This window comes from Chaetura pelagica, unplaced genomic scaffold (genome assembly GCF_000747805.2).
Source record: "Chaetura pelagica isolate M959 unplaced genomic scaffold, ChaPel_1.0 scaffold441, whole genome shotgun sequence".
NCBI lineage: Eukaryota > Metazoa > Chordata > Aves > Apodiformes > Apodidae > Chaetura > Chaetura pelagica.
The window spans coordinates 80350-90727 of NW_009952164.1; the positions used below are offsets into that span (position 1 = coordinate 80350).

Sequence of the window (10378 nt, forward strand, 5' to 3'; positions counted from 1 at the left end):
AAATTTCATCCAGGGTTTTCCTTATTTATTTAGGTGCCTTCTTCAGGTCATAATAAATTTATCTAGTGTACACTTATAGGATTTGGGATATTTAGGCGATCCTGAAGAAAAACAGGAGAGAGTTCAGAGGAATGTGCACCTCTTCCCACGAAGAAAGCAAGAGGTCAGACGAATAGAGCCTAACAACAGGGCAAAATTATATTGAGAAGACCTGTGGGTCTCAGAACCTGCTCCCTAGCCCCATATGAGCCTTAATTAGTCTCAAAACCCTAGCCATGTCTAAGATCTTTTAGCTGGCAATAACTCTTTCTCTCTATTCTCACTAAAGATACTCTATTTAGCAGAATTACTTTGGAGAAGCACTTTAGGATAACCTACACCTTCCTCAATCTGCTATGTTCTACTGTAGCTGTTGGTCTTCTTCTTGCAGGGCTGCATTGGTTTTTGACTTGCCCACGTGGATACAACACCCCTTTTTTTTTGCAAAGGAGCTTTCCAGACAACAGGTCTCCATAAATTATTGGTGATGGGGGTTATCCTCCCCAGTAGTTAGAGTTTAACACTTTCTGACCATCTTCATTTAGATATTCCTTAGAAGGCCAGTTTAATGTCTTATTGAAACTATTTGACATTACACAGGGTTTTGATTTAGAATCATAGAATCATTAAGGTTGGAAGGGGCCTTAAAGATCATCAAGTTCCAACCCCCCTGCCATAAGCAGGGACACCTACCAGTAGATCAGGTTGCACAAAACCTCGTCCAACCTGGCCTTAAAAACCTCCAGGGATGGGGCATTAACAACCTCCCTGGGCAATCCATTCCAGTTCCTCACCACCCTTGTAGTGAAGAATTTCTTCCTAATATCTAATCTAAATCTCCCTTCTCTCAGTTTAAAACCATTACCCCTTGTCCTATCACTATCATTTCTCTGATGAAAAGTCCCTCCCCAGCTTTCCTGTAGGCACCTTTCAAGTCCTGAAAGGCAACTATAAGGTCTCCCTGGCACCTTCTCTTCTCTAGGCTGAACAGCCCCAATTTTCTTAGCCTGTATTCATAGCAGAGGTGCTCCAGGCCTTTGATCATCTTGGTGGCCCTTCTCTGGACCCTCTCCAACAGGTCTGTATCTTTCTTATGCTTAGGGCTCCAGAACTGTACACAGTATTCCAGGTGTGGCCTCACCAGAGCAGAGTAGAGGGGCAGAATCACCTCCCTGGCTCTGCTGGCCACACTTCTTTTGATGAAGCCCAGGATGCAGTTGAGTCTCTTGGCTCCAGTGCTCACTGGCGGCTCATGTTGAGTTTCTCATTAACTACCACCCCAAAGTCCTTCTCCTCAGGGCTGCTCTCCAGCCATTCTTCCCCCAGGCTGTGTTTGTGCCTGGGGTTGCACCAACGCAAGTGCAGGACTCTGCACTTGGCCTTGTTGAACTTCATGAATTTGGCACTGGCCCACCTCTCCAGCCTGTCAAGGTCCCTCTGGATGGCAATCTCTTCCCTCTAGGGTGTCAACTACAACACACAGCTTGGTATCATCAGCAAATGTGCTATCACACAGCACTGTTCTTAAACTATAATAGAAGTACAAAAAGCACATAGTACATAGCAGCCTTTAGAATAATCAGTTGAATCACATTGCATTCATTAATTTTATTACTGTTTTCTATAACATGCTCACTGCTACAAGGCTGGTCGTCCACAGCCAACAAGAGGAAACACACGGGTTGAAACCAGCTCAAGCCTTTTGCTCTTTTGAAAGTTCAAAAGTCCAACTGTTAAGCTAGTACTGCCAAGTCCACTACTAAACCATGTCTCCAGGTACTATATCTAAATGTCTTTTCAATACCTCCAGTGATGGTGACTCAACCACTTCCCTGGGCAGCCTGTAGAACCCTTTCAGTGATGGTACCTGACAACTCTTTCAGTCACAAAAGTTTACCTAATACCCAAACTAAATCTCCCATGGTGCAGCTTGAGGACAGTTCTTGTCTTATCATTCATTACTTGGGAGAAGACCAACCTCACCTCATTCTAACCTCCTTTCTGGTAGATGTAGAGATTGAGCGGGTCTCCCCTCAGCCTCCTTCTCTCCAGACTAAACAACCCCAGTTCCCTCAGACACTCCTCATAGCACTTGTTCTCAAGACCCTTCTCTAGTTTCCTTGCCCTTTTTTGGATGTGTTCCAGCATCTCAATGTCCTTCTGGAGGTGAGAGGCCCAGAACTGAACATCAGATTTGAAGTGTGGCCTCAACAAGTACAGGTGGACAAACACTTCCCTAGTCCAGCTGGCCACACTATTTGCTGATACGAGCCAGGATTCTGTTGGAAAGAAAGGTGATTCTACTCTGCTCTGGCAAGACCCCACCTGGAATAGTGTGTCCAGTTCTGGAGTCCGCAACATAAGAAGTATGTGGACTTGCTGGATTGAGTCCGGAGGAGTGCAATGAAGATGATAAAAGGGCTGGAGCACCTCTCTTACGAAGACAAGTAGACAGATTTGGGGTTTTTTAGCCTGGAGAAGAGAACGCTCTGAGGACACCTCAGAGCACTTTCCAGTGCCCAAGGGGGGTACAAGAAGCTGGGGAGGGACTTTTTACAAGGGCTTGTAGTGATAGTATGAGGCATCATGGTTTTAAACTGAAAGAGAGGAGATTTAGATTAGATTTTAGGAATAAATTCTTTACTGTGAGGGAGGTGAAACACTTGAACAGGTTGCCCAGATAAACTGTGGATGTTCCATCCCCAAAAGTGTTCAAGGCCAGAAGGGATGGGGCTTGAAGCAACCTGGTCTAGTGGGAGGTGTCCCTGTCCATGGCAAAGGGGGTGTGGAATAAGATTATTTTTTTAGGTCTCTTTCAAACCAAACCATTCAATGATTCTGTGATCTTTACTGGCATTCACAAATACATCTGATAGGGTATTTGATCTCACCATCAGCAGTGTTCATTCCTAGCCCTATCCCCAGCTTTGAAAATTTCTTTCCATGTTTTAAGCCTCTTGTCACAGATCTTGAAAAAAAGACACATGCTTCAGTCTCTTCAAAACAATTTTCCAGCCCAACCAGGGCCTGATCTCTGGAAAGTGTTATTTTCCAGTGAACTGTGTACAACAGAAATAAAAGGCATTTGTCCTTCTTAGGGAAGGACTAAGGCAGGACTGAGAAACACAAATGACTGAGAAACTCCTTTGAGGAACTTCCAGTACCCTCAACCTTCCCTGATATAGACAGGATTATTTTACTCAGATTCTCACCCCTCCAGCATCTAAATGGGGTTTTTTCATCAATCAATGTGTGAGCTGAGTACTTAAGCTCCACTCAGTTTTGCAGAGGTCCACTGAATGTTGTCAGTGAAGCTTAGGCACCAATTCATGCCATACCTGTGTAGACTTTACAGTAACTGTGATTAAAAGCTCCCTCATTTCCATTTATAGCAGTAATTTGTAAGGCCTAGTCTTGACACTTAATTCAGGAAGCTACTTTAGAAGATAATTGGTATCAGGATCATGGTGTGGTCAATGGAGAGAAACTGTCATTTTTAGAAGCTGATTCTTCCCTTCATTAAAAATTTGAATTTTTGCTTGTGTTTCTACCTACCCACCCCAACCCCACCCTGGCCAAGTCAATTCCAGTATCTTAGACCCTTTATGCTAGTCCAGAAAAATTAAGCAATGACAAAGTAAAGATGGATTTGTGTCCTGGTTGAAAGCATTCTAAGGATAACATTGGTTTTGCAAAAAATATTTTAATATTTTAATAATTACATGCTTTCCAAGTTTTCAAGGTTTTATTAGAAAATTAAAACTGCCCAAAACACACTTTCAATTGAAAATAAACCCAAATTGAGTAGGGTTTTTTTTATATATATTTATTATTCTGTTGTTCATTTCTGCTCTTTCTGATTGCTCCTCTGTTCAATTTTTAAGTTTTCAAATGTGTTGGCTAGGTTTTTTTTCTGAAAGTTTTAAAATGTTACATTAAAAAAAAAAAAAATCTAACCAAATAACAAAGGGAGGATTAATGTTCTTTCTCTTGATGTTTTAGACTTGGATATCTAAGTCTAAGCTTGTTTTATGGGCTTCATTGATAGCCAATGGAGGATCTGGATGTCCCAGGTTTCCTGTCTTTGTATAAAATACATGTAGAGGAAATGTCCTATTACTAGCACTATGAAAATGTTTTGTTCTTTTGCCATGTATTTCTTCTTTACATGCTAGCTGTAGAAATTATACATACATACATACATACATATACATATATATATATATAAACTTCCTAAACTTCTGTGGTAGTAATCTTCCTTGTCATGTTGCTGCTGTTTTTGTCCAGCATTTTGGTCACAACCCCATGCAAAGCTGCAGGCTTGGAGATGAGTGGTGGTTGGAAACCTCCATGGTAGAGAAGGACCTGGAGGTGCTGGTTGACAGCCAGATGAACATGAGCCAGTGTGTGCCCAGGTGGCCAAGAAGGCCACCAGCATCCTGGCCTGCATCAGGAATGGTGTGGCCAGCAGGAGTAGAGAGGTGATCGTGCCCCTGTGCTCAGCACTGGTGAGGCTGCACCTCGAGTGCTCTGTGCAGTCCTGGGCCCCTCACTTCCAGAAGGATGTAGAGTTGCTGGAATGTGTCCAGAGGAGCTACCAAGCTGGTGAAAGGTCTGGAGAACAAGTCCTGTGAGGAGAGGCTGAGGGAACTGGGATTGCTTAGTTTGAGGAAGAGGAGGCTGAGGGGAGACCTCATTGCTCTCTGCAACTGCCTGAAAGGAGGTTGTAGGGAGGTGGGAGTTGGGCTCTTCTCTTAAGTGAGTAACGACAGGACCAGAGGAAATGGCCTAAAGTTGTGGCTGGGGAGGGTTAGACTGGAGATTAGAAAGAATTTCTTTACTAAAGGAGTGGTTGGACACTGGAACAGACTGCCCAGGGAGGTGGTGGAGTCACCATCCCTGGAAGTGTTTAAAAGAAATATACATAAAGTGCTGAGGGACATGATTTAAGCACTGAAAGGGCAGATGAGGTTATGGTTCGTGGATTTAGGTTATGGTTGGACTTGATGATCTTCAAGGTCCCTTCCAACCAGGATGATTCTATGATTCTTTGTGCTGTTACTTTGGCCTTGACAAAATAATTAGTGCTGTGTGCCAGTTATATTTATCTGTTTCTCCTCAAGCCTGCTGTGCTTCTTCTGTACCCCCAGTCTCTCTAAAACTCCTCTTTTGCTTACAGTTCTTCAAGAAAAGACTGTTTCCTGTAACTGAAAAAATACCCAATGCTGGTTAGCAGAGAGATAGTGCCCAAGACACTGGGTAACACTGCTATTCAGTCATAGACCATTTCTATTACTGGATGCTTCACACAGTTGTACAGCTTCTTTTGCCTTGGCTCAGCTGAATGCTTCATACTGACTTGCATAGCCTATGATCCCTACCTGGCTATTTGCCATCCACTGCATTACACCACCATTATGGATCACAGAGCTTGTTTATGGCTTGTGCTGGGGTGCTGATTGGATGGCTCCCTGTCCTGAATGGAATGGACAGCAGACAAGGTGTACCTGCACCAATCAAGATTTATTGCATACAATGTTGGGGGCTTAACTATTCAGGATGCAAGGCACAAGTTCAGCAAAAGTATAGGGAAATTGGGAGATCTGAATAGAAGTGCGGTTTGGATGCAAAGGATATATAAGCAGCATATTTTGCTACTTACAGTTAAATCAAACAACAAAGGTTAACCACTAAAATGCTGGCAACATACTTATTTTCAAATTCTATACTAGGCCTAGAATATTATCAATTTTAAAGGATTCTACAGTCTTAAACTTAATGATGAAGATTATTTAACATTTAGTTTGCTAATAAAAACAGCAAAAGAGCTGATGTTTCTCACCCTTGCCAGGCCACAGCTGTTGTCCTTGGATGGATCGTAATTCTGAAGAATCGGTCCCTCTGGCAGGTGTCCCTGCTGGAGGACAGAAGGTCCAGCAACCTCCTGGGAAAGTGCACAGGAGTGTTCCAAATCAAAAACAGCACCAGGCTTTTATAGAATTAAGTGGACTGACTGCTGTCATTTAACTATTTTGCCATATTTCCCACATCTCTCATTGTAGAAAAAGAAGAAAACAGTTGAAAAAAACACTAAGGCCTTGTTCTCAACAAGCAAACACTTTTGTTTTTCTCTCTGTTCCTACTTTATCTCTGTTTTGGGCCTAGTTGTGGCTGGGCTGAGCTCCGTGTTCTTCAACACCGGAGAGCAGCTGGAGTTATGAACATCAATTTGGCCTCTGTTTTGTACCTTTCATGGTTGCTACCAGAGTTTGTGAGGCCTTTTCCCTTCTCATGGGAACCTTTCCACTTCAGGCCTGGGCCTGCAAAACTGAGAGACAAAAAGCAGTTGAATCATAGAGGGAAACTGAGGCAGGCATATTGAGAGATGGAGTGTCCTGCTACACTCCCTTACTCCCTCTCACTGCCTTAATCTTCCACCTGCTTTTCTGTGGTTCAACACTATCAACTACTTCTGTGACTTACCACCTTTACTAGAGCTGTTGTGCCAAGATGTCTTTGAAATTGAAGTGATCAAACTTCTGGCCACAATAGTCCTAAATGAGTTCTTTCAGATTCACCATGACCTTCTACAGCTTCACTGTGTCCACCATCTTGCACATACCTGCAGCTGAATGATGCAACAAAACGTTCTCCATCTTGTGCCTCCCATCTGACCATTGTCACCATCTTCTATGGCACCACCATTTCTATGTACATGTGCACCAAGACCATCCAGACTTTATTTCAACACGACTATATCTGTCTCTTACTCTGTGGTAACCCGACTTCTGTATCCTGTCATCTATACCCTAAGAAACTATGGCATCAAGCAACCAGCTATGCGCTGGTAGTTTTGCAGTGAGCAAGTTTTGCAGATTTCATTTGCACTTGTTTTTCTTGTGTTTTATTTCTCTCTCTTTCTTATTTTCCTTTTTCTTATTTTTAAATTTTAATTCTGTTATTATTATTTTAATTATTAAACAGTTTTTATCTGAATCCACGTATCTTCTCACTTTTACCCTTCCCATTCTCTCCTGCCATCCCTCTGGAAGCAACATGGGCTGGGCTGTGCTTACTTGCCAGATGGGATTAAAACACATCGACATCAGTCCTTCTGGTGCCCAATGTGAGGCTTGAACCAAAACCCTGAGTTAAGGGTCTCATGCTCAATTGATTGAGAAAGGCAGGGAATGGGACACTTGCTGCAGCTGTTGGAAGTGTCCAGACCTGGTTGGACAGTCCTGGGCAGAGTGCTGGGTGTAGGCTTGTGCCCTCCCCAGCAGGTTATTGTTTGCACTATTGTCCTGGTTTAAGCCAGGATGAAGCCAATTTTTCTTTTTACTGATTTTTTTTTTCCTCCAGTAAGCTTTCTTTTAACTAGCAACAGTGTGTTCTGCTAGGCTGATAAAACACTGGAATGTTTTTCTAACTACTGAGGCTTCAAGGTCGCACCTCCACTCTGCCAGCTCAGACACTATGGGGAGATCTGTGAACCCCCCGTAGGAGGCTGAGTTAGATGGACAGCAAAATTGGCCAAAGATATTCCATTCCATATATCTACATAAACTCAGAGGAAGGTCAGAGATCACAGAAGACAACTTCCTTCCTTCTTCTTCTCCCCTTCTCTTCCGTCCATGGCCGGCGTCCAGGGAGGACTCTGTTCATCCATCACCATCGACCCTTAGGCTCGAGCTCTTGTTATCCTCATCACTCTGTGCTTTCTCCAGCAGCAGCTCCAGGATTCCTCGGGACTCTTCCCAGTTCAGGGAAGTGCTGTGGGAGTTGCTGATGGTGGGGGGAGGCGAGAGGCTTTTGCCCATACCTGAATATATCTAATATATAATTGTATATATTTTCTTGTATAATTCATTAGTGTTTTAATTAAAGCTGTGTAGTTTAGTTTTCAATCCAGCCAAGTCTCTCTCTTTTTCTCTCTCTCCTTCCCTACCTGGGTAGGGGGGGAGGGGATCGAGAGCGTTGTTGTCGGACCTGAGTCAAACGGTGACAACTATTTAACACAATCTGACAGAGACATTAAACATAAGATGCCAATGGCTTCATTGGTAACATTGGTAACGTCACCTGAGATATTTCTAAGAGTTTCTTCATATCCAAAGCTGGTTTTACCTGGATTATTATCACACTCTGGTCTCCCTCCAAGGGCATGATAGGGATATGAAATTTTAAATAAGTAATCTGTGCTTCCTTGTTTCTTTTCTGCTTGCTTAGACCATTACAGCATGTCAGGTGTGGTTCAGAGCTTTCAGGTTTACTCTGTCCTGTAGCATGGATCTGTGCTTGATTTGTCTACCTGGCACCCAAGAGAATCATCTGGTGAGAGAAAGCTGGGCACAGGTACCCCTAGCCTCACATGGCCTTGTTGAACTTACTCTTTTGAAGTAAGGTCCTGTACCTAGGTTGGGACAATCTCTGGTATTAAGAGAGGAGATGAATGGATTGACAACAGCTCTGAGGAGGAGGACTTGTGGATGGATACTGCTGGATAAAATGAGCCAATAATGTGCACTTACAGCCCAGGTCAAGGGAGATGATTCTCCCACTCTAGTCAGCTCTTGTGAGAAATAACTTGCATCCACTTCTGGGGTGCCCAGTACAAGACAGACAATGGATCTGTTAGACTGTGTCCAGAGTGGGCCGCAAAAATGATCAGAGGTCTGAAACACCTCTCCTGTGAAGAAAGGCTTAGTTTGCTTTTTTTTGCCTGCAGAAAAGAAGGTTCTGGGAAGACCTTATAGCAACCCTTCAGTATGTACAAAGGGTTGAAGACAGAAAGACTTTTTAACAGGCCTGTAGTGACAGGACAGGAGGCAACAGTGTTCAATTGGAAGAAGATAGATTAAGATTACATGTAAGGAAGAATTATGTTTAAGAAGAGAGTGGGACAGGCTGGGACAAGCAATCTGGGACAGGCTGCCCAGAGAAGTTGTGGATGCCCCGTCATCAGAAAGGCTCAAGTCAGGTTGGATGGGGCTTTGAGCAACCTGGCCCATGGGGGTTGACCAAGGTGATCTTTTAATGTCTCTTCCAACCCAAACCAGTCCCTGATTCCATGATTCTTATGTATCTAAGCAGTGGTTTTGGTTATGCTTTGCCCCGTGACAGAAGCAAAAGTGTGGGTCTTTCTCAGGTGCTGTAACTGGGGCTCTCTGACAGACCAGGAATGACTGCTGACATGTTTCTTTCCCATCACATCTTGTTAGGCGGATGCTGTGCTGTTGTGAGAAGGGGCAGGCTGGATTTTGTCTTTCTAGGAAGTCCTGTCCAGCGAAATGCTGTAAGACAGAAGGATGGGAGAAGAAAACACACACTTGAGACATATCCAAAGGTCTCTTACAATTGCATTTTTTTGACAGTTTGCAGTGAAGGACCATGAGGCTGCAGCTAGGATATCTGCCCTTTACAGAAGAGTTATAAGGTGCCTGCTAGCACCTCCATCTAAAATCACCACCTGTGACCCATTCTGCATAGGCTGAGCAGAACACACAGTGCAGAGAGAGTAGCTAGAGCTCATCCACCTGCTGGCATATGACACACAGAAACCCCCACAGTTCATCTCCACCCTTCATCCTGCAAACCCCATCCTGTGTAAATAATCCCATGACTCTTAGATTTCCAGCTGGCTCCTCCTAGAAGCCTAGTTCTGTCCTTGCTTAACCACAAGACTTGCCAAACACTTTTACATGGCCAGTGGCAGAGGGATAAAAAAACCCAAGAGCAGGGACAGGAGATGGAGGGTAGATGGATGAACAGGTGGAGCAATGGCTACAGGTGTACATGCAGACAGGGATGGATGACTGGGGAGACTAAAATGCAGAAAGGTAGTAGAAATATCTCCAGCATTTGTCCCTGCTTCAGAACAGCCGCCGATGCACAGAGGGCCTGCTCCAGGCTGGTATCATCCTCTGGCCTTCAGAGAGACAGGATGAGAAAGGCTGAGAACACTGGCAGCTTTGTCTGAAACAAAAGCTGCCCCAGGTGCAAAGTCTGCTCCTTCACTGTGCGTTTTATCACATCTTAGAAGAGACATCCAACGTCCAGCGGCAGAATTACAATCTCGAAATAATTTATTTTCCCGTACCCCGAGAAGACGAGAGAGAAAGCATCCAGAGGGAAGGGAGGCTTAGGAACAGCGAGAACAACCCCAGCCCGATTCCCAACTGCAACTTTCTTCTGCATGAGAAATATTTAAAAAAACACCACCAAAGCACTTCACGACATTGATTCTTTTAACTCACTGCTTAACCGACTGCTGAGAACCCCCGGCCCCCAGGGCCCAGCACCCGGGCCTCTCCCCGCAGCCCCGGGGCTTCCGGCGCCG

At 44.2% G+C, this 10378-nt stretch overlaps 1 protein-coding gene across 1 annotated transcript in view; it reads left to right on the forward strand.

Moving 5' to 3' along the window:
• Positions 1-7095: 7095 nt before the first annotated feature.
• The window catches only part of SDR39U1 (short chain dehydrogenase/reductase family 39U, member 1), a 6472-nt gene continuing 3189 nt past the window's right edge, over positions 7096-10378 (forward strand). The window contains exon 1 of the mRNA XM_010007274.1: positions 7096-7165. Within this exon, the coding sequence (XP_010005576.1) occupies positions 7096-7165 (70 nt within the window). The remainder of the gene's footprint in view (positions 7166-10378) is intronic.